We start from the raw sequence: 17,071 nt of genomic DNA on the forward strand, positions 1-17,071 counted from the left end.
GTCGGTGCAGGGCCAGTGGTCAGTGAAGGAGTCCTGGTGGTCAATCAATCGATTGGAGACCAGAGCAGTGCGGTTAGCGCCACAGGCTCTTCAGATACAGAAGTCTCCTTGCGGACGGTTCCTTCCTTTCTCCCAAAGGTGGTGTCCTCCTTTCATTTGAATCAGTTGGTGGAACTTCCTTCCTTTCCATACTTGGACCGCTCTGATCCTCAGTCTCGAGATTTGAGGAAGCTGGACGTGTGACGGATCTTGCTATGTTATCTGGAAATCACAAATAGCTTCCGCATCTCGGACCATCTTTTTGTGCTGTGGAGTGGTTCCAGACGCGGGCATAAAGTGTCTATGGCTACGATCGCCCGCTGGTTGAAAGAAGTTATTGGTTCCGCGTACCTGCTTCGTGGTCAGCCACTTCCAGTCGGTCTCTGAGCACATTCTATCCGTTCGCAGGCAGCCTCGTGGGCTGAGTGTCAGCAAGTTTTGCCGCAGGAGATTTGTAGGGTGGCTACTTGGAGGTCTTTACACACTTTTGCTAGGCATTACCAGTTGGATATCCAGGCCCCAGGTTCTATGGGATTTGGTGAAGGTGTGCTTCGAGTGGGATTCTCAAGGTCCCACCCTACGTTAGAGAGCTCTGGACTGATCCAAGTACGTACATGGAAAGGAAAATTGGTTCTTACCTGCTAATTTTCGTTCCTGTAGTACCACGGATCAGTCCATTTCACGGATCAGCCCATTTCACTGTTGGGGTAACAGAGAGTCCGCTTGTTCGGTTCTTATTTATTTTTCTGCAGATTAGTTCTCAAAGTTATAATGGGTTCTCATCCCACTTATCGTTCGTGAGCATGATGTTTTTTGGCGTTGCAAGGTTTCTCCCTCCCCTGTCCAGGAAGGGGTAAAATTGTTATTGGTTTATGTATATTTTAATCGTTCTGCTTTGATACAGTGTAATACTGATGGACTGTAGGTGGCGCCTCAGGGTATAGACAACATATATCACATACCTGTATATATGAATTATTCAAAATTTATTAATATCACAAAATTTTTGTTAAAAACTTTTACTTACATGCTTATCAACATATAATATTTAAATCATATAAACATTTCACAAAATCATTCACACCCCACATTCATACAATACAGTACAATATATATTTTTTACTTGTGTAAAAATTGGTTCCCACAAATGAAAATCAGGGTGGGAGGTGGGCTTGGGGATTGTTTATAAAATGGTCAATCATAATTTGAAGCACTCTTGCATTCATAGGCACATTTGCTGTATACTTCTGGTTTAGTTCTGATTGTTATGATTCATGTTTGTGTTATTTCTGCTTTGATTGACAATACAATTATTTACATACAAAGTTTATCATTTCCATAATCCAATGAGGTAACAAATGAGTCAGTAGTAAATTCATCTTCTCAAATATTGTCTCAGAGTGAATTATCGGTATTGAGTAAAGGGTTGACATTTGTACCAACAGCGGGGTATGATCCATTTGATATCCGTGTGGAATTGTATAAATTCTTTCGCAGATTAAGAATTGCTAGATTTTTTGAAGTTAGTGAGCAGGCGGTTGGGTCTGCACAAGGATCACAATTTGTCCAACGGTCAAAATGGATGCCACCAGATCCACAAGACCCATTTATTTTGGTGTTTGAAAATTTAGTGTTGCAAGATCTAATGGATCCAGAGAAAACAAATCCATTTATACATTATAATGTTACATGGGAAGAGAGACAAGCATTGCAGGCATTACAAAATGATTTGGGCATTGTAATAAAAGGTGCTGATAAAGGGGGAGCGACGGTGGTGATGGTTAGATCTTCCTATGTGAATGAAGTTAATTGACAATTGAATGATATAAACTTTTATCATCCTTTGGATAGTGATTGTTATGAATCGGCTCCTGTGGAAGGAGGAGTTAGCAACCTGTTATGAATCAGCTCCTGTGGAAGGAGGAGTTAGCAATCTGTTATGAATCTGTTGCTGAAGGCTCCTGATGGGGAAGGAGTAGCAATCCGTTACCAGCAGAGTGCTTGGAGAGGGCACTCAGCTGTAGAGGAATGTAGACAGGTGGATCCTTGGGCCGATGGCAGATGACTACGCCTCCAGGAGGATATCCTGAGAGGGACCACTGGCTAGGCTTGGGTATGGAGACAGACACAGATAATTCTTTTATTAGACAGGTTAGTAGAACCACCAGAGGTGGCAGTAGTGAGCTGATATGCCCGCAAGGCTGAAGTCCCTCAGGTACTGGAACAGCGATCCCAGGGTTGCTGAGCTGTAGAGAAACTATAGATAGTGAGTAGACAGGGTATGCTGAGTTCATAGCCAGAACTGGATGACCAAACTCACATAAGGTCTTAAGGAAGCTCAGTAGCTGGAAAGGGTTAGGCCCTTGAGGAGTGAGTACTTGGTTCCAGGGAAAGCTCTGAGAGAGCGATGGTAACTCACAAATGTCTGTATCTGCGATAGCTTCCAGGCAGTAGAGAATCTTCAGATTGTTCAGGAACATGAGCCCTCGAGGAGCGAGTACCGGTTCCTATCTGCAATCTGAAATAAAGAAAAGAGAGCGAGGCCCCCAAGGAGCAGGTACCCCTGGTAAGTCCGAGGAGGCAGAGTAGCTTGGGAGTAAAGTCGAAGCAATCCCCTTGCTAACTCGATTCGTTAGCAAATACCGAGACCTTTTATGTTGGAAGTGGATGACGTCATCCCAGGGGGACGCCCCCGAGGTTCGCGCCCTTGCTGGTACATCAATCGGAGCACGCGCGCGCCCTTCGTCATCAGGCAACATGGCGGATCCGCAGCGTCGTGCCGGACCGGGGACGCCAGAGAGAGACGGCAAGATGACGCAGTGGCAGCTAACCGTCCATCAGACCTGGAAGGAGTCGCCACAGAGGTAAAGAGGGCGGAGTGAAGGCATCGAGCAGCGATGGACACAACAGTGATCCTATGGAAGGGATACAGTTGGATATCTTTATATTGATTCAACAAGCAGTTAAATCTAAAATTATTGAGAAAAAGTTGGGTGACTATCTATATGAGAATTTTCCGGTAAATCCAGTCTTTTATGTATTACCTAAAATACTTAAGAGTCTTCAATTGCCCCCAGGAAGAACTATAGACTCTGGGATAGGTTCTCTTTTTGAACCAATCTCAAAATAGCTTGATCATTTGTTACAACCAAGTGTCTTGGACATTGTCTCATATGTTAAGGATTCAGCAGATTTTATTAGAATGTTAGACCAAATAGGGATTGAGGAAGAATGTGTTACGAGCACGCGCGGTCGCCTCCATAGCAGGTGGTGAGCCCTTAGGCCACGGCAAGACTCAAGGAGGAGCCCCAAGCCACACCGTGGGAGGTGAGCCGGTGCAGGCATGGTGAGGCAGGCAGGAACAGAAGCAGGGGATAAGGAGTGTAGTCTGACTCTCAGCCAGACCTGTACGCCCATAGCAACCAACACTGGGATGTTGATTGATGAACGGTCCTCCGACTGTTCCAAGCCCTTTCGGACCTACCGCTGGGTACGGCATAGGGCGGCAGGCCGGACAGAGGCGAGGGCAGACAGAGTCCTTAGAACTGAAGACATCAGACAGGGGCTGAAGCAGACATCCAAGACAGGGCTGAAACAAGACATCAAGGCAAGGGCTGAAGCAAGATACGGGCACTGTCTCTCAGGGCACCCTACACAGCCAGCACGGCTGGACTGGTCACGGACCACCCTGTCCTACAATCGCGGGAGCGGACACGTGCAGGGAAGAGGAAGCGGTGGGTTACTGCACTCCTGGCAGTCAAGGCAGGGTAGGTTGCTGCACTCCTGGCAGCCTAAAGCAGGTTTTGCTGCACTCCTGGCAGCCTAAAGCGGGTTTGCTGCACTCCCGGCAGCCTAAAGCAGGAAGGAAAAGCAGGAACTGTTGCGATTCCGGGTCGGCCCCGGAATCGCCGCTCACCTCGGGGCAGCCCCGGTTCCTGGCCGCCCTCCCCGCGCCTCCGGGGGCCTCTGCCGCCGCAGGCCCGGCGCGTTTCCATCTCGCCCGGGCCTGCAGGCTCCCCTGCCGTCGAGTCCTCGCTTCGGCGGAGCAGCCGGCGTCTCTCCACGGCTGGCTCCGCCCCCTAGACGCACGCGGCTGAGCTCCCTTCTTAAAGGGGCCAGCGCGGGAGAAGCTGGGGACGGCCTCCGATGACGTCAGATGCTGCAGGGCTATTTAAGCCCTGCAGTAGCTCCTCTTCTCTGCCTTGCAACGAGGTTCCCAGGTGTTCCCTGCCTTTAGTTGCTGTCTCCTGTTCCGGCTGACCTCCTGTGCTTCCTGACCCTGCTCTGGCTTACGGCGATTCTCGGCTTCTGACTCTGGACCGGCTTACGACTACTCTTGGCTTCGGATCCTGGTACGGCTTCGGTGTTCCCCTGGCTCTGGACCTCGGACTGGCTTACGACGACTCCTGGCTCTCGGACCTCGGTTTGGCTGACAACGATCCTTTGGCTTCTGATCCCGGACTGGCAAGCGACGACCCCCTGGTACACGACTCAGGCCTGGTGAGCAACAGCCTTGGACTCCGTCTGATTCCGCCCCCACGGGCTCTCCTAAGTCCCAGCGGTCGGGCCCCTACGGGCTCCTCCTGGGGGGGCGCCTGCTTCCAGGGTGAATCTCCTAAGTCCCAGCGGCCGAACTCCTACGAGCTCCTCTCGGGGGAGGCTCGGCTTCCAGGGCGAAGACCACCTCACCACTGTACCAGCTCCACAGTTCCTTCTTTCCTTGCCACGGCCCTTGGTCGCATAGGGCCTCCCAGGATCACCGTCCAGCCACCCACAAGCTCCGTCCGTGCCGCCTTCCGATTGGGACCTCCGCCATCACCCTACTCAGCGGTTCACCATCCGGTTCCGATCGGTCCAAGGGTCCATAAATTCTACAGGAACTGGAACAGGCACTGGATCAGGAACAGACATCAGGCAACATCAGGAACAGACATCAAGGCAGAGACAGGACAAGGAGCCATCAAAGCAAGCAAGACCACGGAGGGCCTGGATCGAGGAAGAGGTACAGACGACTGTAAAGCTCAATCCGAAGGCCGACATCAGGACTGGAAACAAGGAACAAGAAAACACTGAACACGAAGCCATCAATACACTGGAGACCATGGTGGACCTGGATCGGGAGAGGTCACAGGCAACTGTGGAGCCCAATCCGAAGGCAAACTGGAACTGAAAAGGAAGTCCTTTTATACAGCTGAAGTGGGCAACTCCCTGGGAGGAGTTCACCTGGACCGCCCCTAGCTGGCCCTATAACAAGGGTGGAGAGCTGCGGGCCGGCCCCTAGGGAGAAGGGCATGGCCAACCAGGAAGTCCAAACGCAGCCAGCAAGCCACAGGCAGGCCTCAGGAACAGCTAGGCCTCCCAGGCCCTGGAGCAAATCCTGGATGGAACACAGGCGAGGCCCTGGCTTCGAAGCGGCCTCCAGTGGAGGGTGAGATACCACCTGTAGCGCAGCAACAGGGGGGATCGTAACAGAATGGTGGCTGGTAACTGCTGATATTTCAGCTTTGTATACGAACATACCACAGGATTCGGCTATTCAAATTGTCCGAGAGATGTTGGACAAATTAGAGATATCGGATAGACAGAAACACTTGTTAGGTCAGCTGTCATCGATAGTTCTGAAGAAGAGGTTTTCTGTTTGAGGGTAGATATTTGCATCAGATAAAGGGCATCCTGATGGGGTCATCCAAGGCCCCATCGGTGGCTTGCCTGTACGTTGCAAACTTTGAAAATACTTTTATATACTCATCTGCTTTTTGGAAGGAGATGATTATATGGAAGAGGTTTATAGATGATGTATTTTGTGTGTTTGTGGGGTCTAAAGTAAGGTTGGAAGAGTTTATAGTGTGGATAAATTCACTGGATGAGAATCTCAAATTTGAGTTTCATATGGATCAAAAGCAGATACCTTTTTTGGATATGTTAGTATATAAAAGTGAGGGGAAGTTATACACTACGATTTATAGGAAGGATCTACCTTGGATTTTACCAGCTTTCATCGAAAACGTTTGAAGGAAAATATCCCCATTGGCCAGTTCTTGAAGTTACATCGATTGTGTACAACTATGAGTGATTTTAAGACTAAGGCACATGGATTGTCCAATCGTTTTTTGGTACGGGGTTATAAACGGAAGGTTATTAGGAAGGCATATAAGCGTGTGCTGTACGCTAATCAGGATAATCTGTTATTGACTGGGAATAGGGTTCCATTAACTAGGTTGGTATGTACATTGCCTTTCTCTTATTTAGCGACTGGTATTAAAATCATTGTTTATCAGCATTGGTCAATCTTAAGAAATGATGATGTGTTTCAACATCCCCCCATTTTTGCATTTAAGAAGAATTGGTCATTGCGAAATATGTTGACATCTATAGTGATGAGGGAGGAAGAAAGTAGAGTGAATTGTGTAGTGTGTCCATACATGTATGATTCAGTTCAGGTTCCACTAACTGGTTATGATATTATTTACCTGGTAAATTTGATTGTACAACTAATCAAGTGATTTACTTAATCATGTGTCCATGTAAATTATTTTACATTGGTCAGACCAAGCAATCTATTAAGGTAAGAATAGTGGAACATTTGCGTAATATTCGTAGAGAAAAGGAAAATGCGCCTTTGGTGGAGCATTGGAAAAAACTGGGACATAGAATACAAGATCTGAGATTTTGTGTGTTGAAACGTATACAGCTGAAGCGGGAAGGTAACGTCTCATTGATATTATTATAAGAACATGCCATACTGGGTCAGACCAAGGGTCCATCAAGCCCAGCATCCTGTTTACAACAGAGGCCAAAACCAGGCCACAAGAACCTGGCAAGTACCCAAAAACTAAGTCTATTCCATGTTACCGTTGCTAGTACTAGCAGTGGCTATTTTCTAAGTCAACTTAATTTTAGAAAATCCTAATGTTCTCTTTTTCCTCTTTCCTTAATTACATTCTTAACAAAAAGGTTAGTTGCCCTTATAACTCCTTTTAGTTTTGCCCACTGAACTTCTACTTCCCCTAGATTTTCCCATCCAACTAACAACTCCTTGAGGTATTCCCCCATTTTAAGAAAGTTAGTTTCCCTGAAGTCTAGGACCCTTGCCTTAGAATAAAACCTCATCTCTTGTGTCACTCTTCTTCTTCAGCGTATGCCTCTCGTTATCATCTGTGAGCCAATTTCTAATCCATTCCCTTGGAGCTGTGCAGTATTCAGTATTGGAAAGGAAAACCACTTTTATGCCTCTACAATGTTTTAATAAAAAGATTAATTATCTGCTAACCAGTCTGGGAAACTAGAAGTATTAGATCCAACCTCTGGGACATGGGTGGTGTAAGAAATATTTAGAGTCTCCCCTTTTACCTTCTAGTATTGTATGAGATTATGAAGGCACTGACAAAAACTAGGTTCCATTTTTGGAGCATAAATGTGCACCTCATTATGACAATGTTATGTGAATTTTTTTGTGATTTGTACATCATTATAAATCAGAGATGGTTGTAAGCAGTAAGCGGTGGGATTAGCAATTGCAGGAGGCTGCTAGCCCACAGTAATTTGCTTGGAAAAGGGGGAATATCAAGTGTTTATCAGTGAAAAAATAATCAAGTTGCTGATTATAGGTGTCAGTTTTCAAAAGGCTACAGGTAAGTTTTCCCGGCAGGCTTTGCACCAGTCCTGAAAGGGAAAGTATGCCTTTGGCTTCCCCTTGAAAAGTGCATAGGGGAAAAGTGTGCCCAGAGATTTGCAACACCTTTTATCCTCGCCCTGTCTCCACCTCCACTCAGTGTAAATAAGCATGATGCTGGGACATTTTCAGAAAGCTCTTTTACCTGGATGGATGCCCATTTACCTTGAAAATCGCCCTCATTATGCAGGGGGAATGATAATTAAATGATCTGAAAATATTGGCACTTAAAAACTGGGCAGGAGCAGAGCCCGGGCAGCGAGAATATTTCCACAATCTAGGCACCTATTTATTCTTTATTTATTGAGAAACGTTTGATATTCTGCCTGTACCAAGGTTTCAAGGCCAAATTCAATCAGAATTACAATGATGAACAGTTTACAATCTGCACTATCTAGATAAGGAAGCAGGAAGGAGGGCACCTACATTTAGGGCAGGAAGTAGCAGTAGTTTTGTCACCTAAGTATGGCTGGAATTTCAGCAGAATAACGTGCCAAGGGCAGACTTTCAGCTTTCTCTGAAAATCTTGTTGTGTGGGCTGGGGAGACTTTAGGCACTTGTAAGACTGATTTTGACTGGAAGAAGCAGCAAATACAAATACCACAGTATATTAGATGGATAAAAGTCTCCCTCTGGGAAGTGAGTTACTTACTGAAGGATAAACTCACTTTCCTGGCCAGATAAAGGCTTTGTGAGGATCCTGTGACATCTGCACCTTGAATTCCACCAACCTTCACAATCCTAGGGTTTCAGAAACTAATGTGAAATGTCGGCTAAATAAAGTGTCATGACCTTATTTTGTGCTGGGAGGTCCTGCATTTCTGTCAACAGAAGGACCCGTGGAGCCCCTTCCATTGTTGGATGCAGAAGAAGGCCCTCCAGTAGTGGAACCGGAACCAGGTGAGATTTCTGCTTATTGTCCCCCAAATTGCCAGTATTCTGCTGGATTAGCTGCCAGGTCTTCTGCATTTTTCTAGCTCCTCCATGCAGTTTGCTGGAGTACACAGCAGTCCAGCAAAAATTCCTGTAAATGTTCTTTTATTGTTTTGTTTCATCTATTTAAAATGAAATAAAGAACAAAAAAAACCAAAAGAAAAAATGTTGGGTCTGCCCTCTCCTCTTTCACTGCCACCACCAGCAAAGCCCCTCGCAGTGCCCCTGGACACCCCAGTCACTGCTGTCCCGCTGGCTCTCCATCATTTTCCGGTATGGAGGTGTCTCCACCAAAAATGGTGCTGGCTGCTGCCACAGCGAGATTTGTGAATGGGGGAAGGTTGCCGTGTTAGGAAAGCAGGTGAGATTTTGTTAGTTTTTGTTTTGTTTCATTTCAAATGAAAGGTGAAGTGGAGCAGCTTGTGACTGGGGCAGGAGGAGAAGCAGAGTAGCTTCTGACTAGGCCAGATGGCAGAGCAGGGCATTTTCGGGGCATAGGGTGACCATTGATGCATTCCCAAAATATAGGACCCCTGCTTTGTAAAAGCTGAACCTAACATTACTGTGTTAAAAGATTGGCGTGGCTGCACGCACTCCTAGTCTCTGTGGCTACTGCTTCTCCCCTGTGTATCATGATCACAAAGAAAGCAGGGAGTGCACACTCACTGTGTCCATACCCTGATGGCCTGCCACTACTACTCTGCCCAGAGCACTGTGCCTCAAGAAAGTGAGAGGAACCTGGATGAGGTTTGGGGAGAGATGGAAAGGAACCTTGGGGGAGAGGGAAGAGAGGAGGGAGGGGCGAGAGGAGGAGATAAAGAAGAATTTAAGGGGAGATGGAGAAGTACCAGGGAGGGAGAGGAGGGGAATGAGCAGCACACTGTTTACACTCCCCTTTTAAGGGGGCAGTTGTTTGCAGTTCACGGGGGCATTTTAGCCACCCACCTTGCAGCCAGTTTTCAAAGGGAGCTAACTGTGTCGAAGCCCTTTGACAACTGGCAGCTGCTGAAAGTGTCCTTTGCGTTTATTTGTGCTGGAGTCTGAGGAGCACGCACATATGAAAAGCCAATGTTCCTTGCACTAAAGACGCCCATGGGGGAAGCCTTTTCTTAACCCAGCTAAAAGAACCCACACTATAGAAGCTTTTGTAGACTTGTAGCTGGGCAGTGGAGGGCAATTTTGCCCAAGTAGGTTAACATATTTATCCAGGTAACTAGCTTGAAAATTGTCTTCTCCAATCCTAGATCTCCGCAGGTGGAAATTATTTTTCCATGTTTGACCAGATTGAAAAACAAAACTATTGTGCATCTTGTTCTTGCTTAAGTAGGACTTAGGACAATTTCTTTAAAAAAAAAAACAGGACACTTCTGAGGGCAAGAGAGGGAGCAGCACATGATGGAGGCAGAAGGGGGAGTGAATTAGGATATATTAAGGCAAAAGAGCTTGGGTTGATCTCCATCAGTCTTCAGCCGGTGTCCTGCTGGGGTGAAAGGTAGGAGTTTGGTGCTATGCTTGCTCCCTCAAGCCCAGCCTGTAACCATGACCCTGAGGAACCAGATCAGAGATTTATAAAGGGTTGCTGGGAATAAAACAGTGGAAGTGAAGCCTTGAACCCAGATTACGCCCCCTGCCCCCCTCCCTGCTTTGTACCTGTGAAACCTTGCTTGCCTTGGATCTGTGGTGGCTGAAAGGTAAAGTTGCATATTCTCCTGTTAACCGTGTAACCTGATCTGTTCTGAACTGTGAGTGACTTGTGTATCTGCTTAAATTTATACTAATCTGACTTCTCTGGTTAACCGGCAAATGTAAGCCAGGGTGTACCTGCTTTCTGTTAGTATAAACTAAAGTAAAGCTCGGCCCTGGAATCCTGCAGGGATGTCACTTATTTGACAGGATGAGATGGACAAGAGGGAAGCAGTGCACAACATTATTTCTTTTGAAACATGAACAGCTGCAAAGTAGGCATGCAACAGTGTCCGTCTATCTTGCGTCTGTTAGTGGGGACAAAGCAGCAGGAAATCCTGTGTTTCTGCATTTTCCTCACCCCACCTAAGTCCACTCACAGGAACGCTGCCTTTTAAAGCGACTACAAATATGCATGCTTTGCAAGCCCTACACTTAGCCATTTTAGCTGGGTAATTGTCTACCTGCATAAATAGCTTTGACAGTTGCCATCTCAATATGAGATTCAACACAAATTTTAGTATTTATTTGCTGTCATCTACTATGTTGCTAAGATTACAAAATATTGTTGCATCGCTGATATTAGTTCTTAAATACTCCTCCTGCTCAGAGATCATTCTGCCTGAGGTTCCGGAGGGCGAGTTTCCCAATGCCCCAGGAATGGAGGTATTTAAGAAGAGTCTGGAAAGTTTCATGAAAGAATTTCAGCATCTGAAAATGGGATTCATCGACAAATCTTCAGCAGATTTAACACAATTAGAGATTGCTCAAAAAACAATATGGCAGCTGTTTCAGGAGGCAATGGACAGTATGGAAAGTAAGTCCCAAGATTCACTATTTCTGTAGCCAGTGTGCAAGAGAGAGAGAGAGAGAGTGGGGAAGGAATAAGGAGGTCACTGCTAGTGAAAAGTCCTCAAACAGCCCTGAATCTCTTTCCATTCTCAGATCACAACTGGTCTTGCCTCCACTACCTCCCAGAAGAGGTGCTAAAGACAAGAACGGTAATAGAATTCAAAAACACAGAGGATCCTGAATGGCTAAAAGATGGAATTGAAAAAAAGGGGTAACCTGTGTTAATTGAGATAACCTGAACAGGGCAGCAGATACTACTAACCATGTTTCCTCTGGGATCACCTTCCCAGCCTTGGGGAGCACTGGGGCATCTCTCCCAAGGTGGGGGAAGGAGTTCCTGTTCATGCCCAGATGAGTCCAGACTCCTGGGTTTTGCCTCCCTTCCAGCAAATGGAAACAGAGAAAGTTTTACTGATACTGTACATAACCCAGTATGCCACCTGCAGTCCCTCAGCATTGACCTGTCTCCAACAGATGATAGAGATGCAAATCTTGCAGGCTATTTAAAAAAAAAAAAAAAAGAGAGAGATTTTTAGAATTTCTCCCAGGAAGTAGCTATGCCCTGGTGGGGCTATCCCTCCTGATACTGAGCTGAATGAGCAGGGGGTTGGGGACTCTTGCCTGGCTTGTTCCTTTTATCGCCAGTAGTGGACAACTGGTAGTGCTAGTTCCCTCCCTCCCAGAAGAATTCTTGGTGTCCTGCAGCACTTCAGCCGCATTCTTCCTTCTCATTAAAGTTAAAAAAAAAGTAGAAGACAAGTCTGTCAGCAGTGGCAGGCAGAACAACGGTTGTTTCAGAGCTGCGGGAGATACCAGCCAAGTTTTTTAGGTGGAGTTTTCTGGCGACAGTGCTTGTCAGCCACGCAGTCAGGTCTTCCCATCCAGCATGACACGGCTTCTTGGTGGTCGGCTGATGGTGCGCAGCAGTGCCTGCCGCTCACGCAGCAATGTGCAGGCAGGGCCGGTGCAAGGGGATTAGGTGCCCTAGGCGAACCTTCTGTCTTATCCCAGGACAAGCAGGATGCTAGTCCTCACATATGGGTGACGTCACCGATGGAGCCCAGCACGGGAAATCTTTCTGTCAAAGTTTCTAGAAACTTTTGACTGGCCCTGTGAGGCCACTGAGTATGCCCAGCATGCCATAATATTCTCTGCCACAGGTGTCTCTCTTCAGTCTTCGCTTTTCCGCGCTGCTTCACGCATCGCGGGACAGGAGCCGTTGTGTTCTTCACGAAGTTTTTTCTGACTGGAAAGTCATATTTTTCGATATTCCTTGATATTCTCTCTCATAGAAGTCTCTCGGGGTTCTTTTTCACCGGCTGGTGAGTACCTCATCCTTCATTTCTCATTTTTCAAAAAAATCCCTTCTCACGAATTCACATCATCGACAGCTGTCGGTAACAAAATGGCGACGGGATTCAAAAAGTGCCCTGTTTGCAATAGAAATATGTCGATGACCGATCCACATTTGGAATGTGTCCTCTGCCTCGGTGAAAAACACGATGTGAGTACATGTCCCAAATGTGCGGAGATGACAGCAAAAGGGCGGAAGGCTAGGCAGGACAAAATGGAACATTTGTTCCAGTTCCAACTAATTCCTTCTCCTTCCAAATCATCGAGGTTGTCTCCGGCTGGAGCGACCAAAAGTGCCCTAGTTAAAAAAACGCGTCCGGACGGATCCGGTGATCGCCCATCCTCACCATCGTCAGTGCTATTGACGAAGTCAGCAGACCATCTAAAGTCCAAACATCGGCATCGACATCGTCGACCGTCATCCTCCACATCGATGTCCCAAGACGAGTCGATGGCGAAGTGGCCACGGGACCAGGAAACATCGGCCCCTTCGGCGCCTGGGCCTTTATCTCCGTCGATTCCAGACACTCCTCACACCTCTTCGCAGGATGTCTCATTACCGCCACCGCTTACAACTGATCTGACTCCATCAGTTGTGCAGCCGGAATTGTCTACTTTAATTAGACAAGCGGTCATCCAGGCTCTTAAAGAGCCTGGATGACCGCTTTTCCGGCGATGATGCCGCTTTTCCGGCGATGATGCCGATGCCTCCAGCATCGATGCCGGTAGTAGTACCGATGCCGGTGGGCCCACCGATGCCGGTGCCTTCATTGGCACTGAGGACACTGATGGATTCCATCACTACCACGCCGAGGCTCATGACATCATCGACATCGATCTTTGCCCATATTCCATCGGGCCCTTCGATGACGTTCTCGATTCCATCGATGTCGACTACTTCCGCGGCACTTCCACCGATGACAATGTCGATGACAGCCTCCATACCATCGAGGCAACCCTCATCCGAGCCTCCAGAAGTGCAAGATCTGGCTTTCTATCGACGACTTTTGCAAAGGTATCAAAATGTCATCGATAACCTACCATCCACGAAGCCTCAAGACACTTCTACAGTATTTTCCACCAATGATCCACAGCCAGGCCCTTCAGGCCTTCACTTCCTTCCAAAGTCAACACCAAAATCTCCTTACAGAGAAGACTCTGAGGATTCTTGGGATGAACAGCAATCGGTTATATCTTCTGAAGGATTCATGTCTGACCCTTCTCCTCTGGATCAGAGAAAGAAGTCACCTCCAGAGGATCTATCATTTTCCTCATTCATTCAAGACATGGCTGACTCCATCCCATTTAAACTCACAGCAGAAGAAGATACCAGGACACAAACTCTTGAAGTTTTACAGTTTGCTGACCTGCCCAAACAAGTGCTGGCCGTGCCAATCCATGAAGTTCTCTTGGATCTCCAACGCTGTATTTGGGAACATCCATCTTCTGTTCCTGCAGTGAATAAGCGTGTAGACACTACTTACATAGTGCAGCCAGCTCCAGGCTACCAGAAACAACAATTACCACACCAGTCTGTTGTAGTGGAGTCTGCACAGAAAAAATCCAGACCTGTGCGCTCACACTCATCGACCCCACCTGGTAAGGATCATAGATTACTTGACTCATTAGGCAGGAAGGTATATCAGAGTTCCATCTTAAACACCAAAATTTCTGCCTACCAGCTGTACATCACGCAATATCAGAGGAACCTCTGGAAACAAATGGAAGAATTTGTTACCGCTTTACCCACACAATTCCAGGAACCAGCACAGGCTGTAATCAACAAAGGACTAGAAGCTGGGAAACATGAGGTGAGAGCAGTCTACGATAATTTTGAGACTGCTTCCAGAGCAGCAGCAGCTGGAATCACTGCCCGTAGATGGGCATGGCTCAAGGCCTCTAATCTCAGGCCTGAGGTTCAGAAAAAGCTTGTGGATCTGCCCTGTATTGGTGACAATCTGTTCGGGGAAAGGGTTCAGGAAGCAGTACAACAGCTTAAGGACCACACAGAGACTCTACGTCAACTGTCTTAAACCCCACAAGAGCCTGCTACTCAGTCTTCTCGTCGCCCTCCCCGAAGAGAACCCAGACGTTCTTACTACAGACCACGCAGATACTACCCCCAAACTTCTAGGGGTAGGTCGACCAGACCACAACAACGCTCCCAGGCAGGCAACCTAGGCCTGCTCGTCCACAACCTCCTGCACAGACAGGCCCTGCAGCGGGCTTTTGAAATACAGGCCAGAGAATAAACCCAACCTCTGAATCCCAAGCCAAACCTGCCGGTGAGCGGAAGAGTATCTTACTTTCACAAAACTTGGCAAAGCATAACATCAGACCAATGGGTACTCTCCATAGTCTCTCGAGGCTACAAACTAAATTTCCTCTCAATTCATTTCATTTCATTTCATTTTTTCATTTATTAAAATTTATTAATCGCCTACCACAGGGAGGCCTAGGCGATTTACAACATTCCTCCAGAATTTCCACCAACTTCCTGCCCACAACAAAATTCTCAACTTCATCAATTACAAATAGAATTATCTACCCTTCTGAGAGCCAGGGCCATACAACCAGTGCCCCAGTCACAGCAGGGCAGAGGATTCTACTCCTGATATTTCCTCATTCCAAAGAAAACCGGAGGCCTACGTCCCATCCTAGACCTCAGAAACCTCAACAAATTTCTGAAGAAGGAAAAGTTCAGGATGGTTTCTCTAGGCACCATGCTTCCACTCCTTCAAACAGGAGATTGGCTTTGTTCTCTGGATCTTCAAGACGCTTACGTTCACATTCCAATATTCCCTCCTCATCGCAAGTACTTGAGCTTCATGGTAGGCCATCAACATGTCCAATACAGAGTTCTACCGTTTGGACTGGCATCTGCTCCAAGAGTTTTCACCAAATGTCTAGCAGTAATATCAGGACACTTACACAAAGAAGGTGTCCATGTTTTCCCATACCTAGACGACTGGCTCATAAGGAGTCATTCTCAACAAGGAGCTCTTACCTCTCTAGCATGAACAATTGCTCTACTTCACTCCATGGGATTTCTCATCAATTATCAAAAATCCCATCTCACTCCAACTCACCTGCTTCAATTCATAGGAGCAGAATTGAACACCGATCTAGCAAAGGCCATTCTACCTATAGATCGAGCAGAGACACTCACTCTACTAGCAAGATCCATTTCCTTACAGACACAAGCGACAGCTCATCAGTTTCTGATTTTGCTAGGTCATATGACCTCCACAGTTCATGTTACACCTATGGCAAGGCTTGCCATGAGAATTACCCAATGGACTTTACGATCACAATGGATCCAAGCCATTCAACCAATACATTATCCAATTCAATTGACCCAACAACTAAGATCATCTCTACGTTGGTGGACAAACAAGGACAATTTGTGCAAAGGCCTACCTTTTCAGCAACCAGTCCCACAGATAACTTTAACTACAGATGCATCCACCTTGGGTTGGGGAGCTCACATAGACAATCTCCAAACTCAAGGGACTTGGACAACTCTCGAAGCCACTTTTCAAATAAATTTCCTAGAGCTTCGAGCTATACGTTATGCGCTGCATGCGTTCAAGGACTACCTTTCACACAAGACTGTTCTGATCCAAACAGACAACACAGTAGCCATGTGGTACATCAACAAACAGGGAGGTACGGGCTCGTATCTCCTTTGTCAAGAAGCTGCACAGATTTGGGACTGGGCCCTAACACATTCAATGTTTCTATGGGCCACTTATCTCGCAGGCATTCCCAATGTAGTCACAGATCGACTCAGTCGTCAATTCCAACCACACGAATGGTCCCTGGATCCTGCAGTAGCAACCAGGATATTTCAGTGTTGGGGACAACCAACAATAGACCTCTTTGTGTCACATCTGAATCACAAAGTGAACAAATTCTGTTCTCTACACAAACAGAAGAACCAGCCAGCCAAGGACGCCTTTGCTTGCCCTTGGAACTCAGGCCTACTATATGCGTATCCTCCCATACCGCTCATAACCAAAACTCTAGTGAAGCTACAACAGGACAAGGGGTCCATGATACTCATAGCCCCATATTGGCCTCGACAAGTATGGTTCCCCACCCTGCTAGACCTCTCAGTTACGGATCCCATTCGCCTGGGAGTAACTCCCACTCTCATAACTCAGGATCAGGGTCGGTTGCACCATCCCAACCTTCAATCCCTATCTCTTGACAGCATGGATGTTGAAAGCTTGATCTTACAACCACTCAATCTTTCATCCAATATATCTCACGTGCTTATAGCTTCACGTAAACCTTCCACACGAAAGAACTATTCTTCCAAATGGAAGAGATTCACTTTGTGGTGAACATAAATCCTTTCATCTGCCCCACAACTTCTCTGCTAGACTACTTATACCATCTTTCAGAATCTGGTCTCCGGACTTCATCTGTAAGAGTACATTTAAGTGCTATCTCTGCTTACCATAACAAGATAGGAGATGCGTCTTTTTCCACACAACCTCTCGTAAGCAGATTTATGAGAGGTTTAACACATCT

The 17,071-nt window shown here is 46.8% G+C and overlaps 1 protein-coding gene across 6 annotated transcripts in view; it reads left to right on the forward strand.

Annotated features, from left to right (window-relative positions):
• The window catches only part of AK9 (adenylate kinase 9), an 829,950-nt gene that overhangs the window by 439,503 nt on the left and 373,376 nt on the right, over positions 1-17,071 (forward strand). For all 6 annotated transcript variants that reach the window (XM_029595283.1, XM_029595287.1, XM_029595288.1 and 3 more), the window contains 2 exons: positions 8,543-8,611; positions 10,938-11,144. In XM_029595283.1, coding sequence (XP_029451143.1) covers positions 8,543-8,611; positions 10,938-11,144 — 276 coding nt within the window. The remainder of the gene's footprint in view (positions 1-8,542; positions 8,612-10,937; positions 11,145-17,071) is intronic.

This window comes from Rhinatrema bivittatum, chromosome 3, assembly GCF_901001135.1.
Source record: "Rhinatrema bivittatum chromosome 3, aRhiBiv1.1, whole genome shotgun sequence".
Taxonomy (NCBI): Eukaryota; Metazoa; Chordata; class Amphibia; order Gymnophiona; family Rhinatrematidae; genus Rhinatrema; species Rhinatrema bivittatum.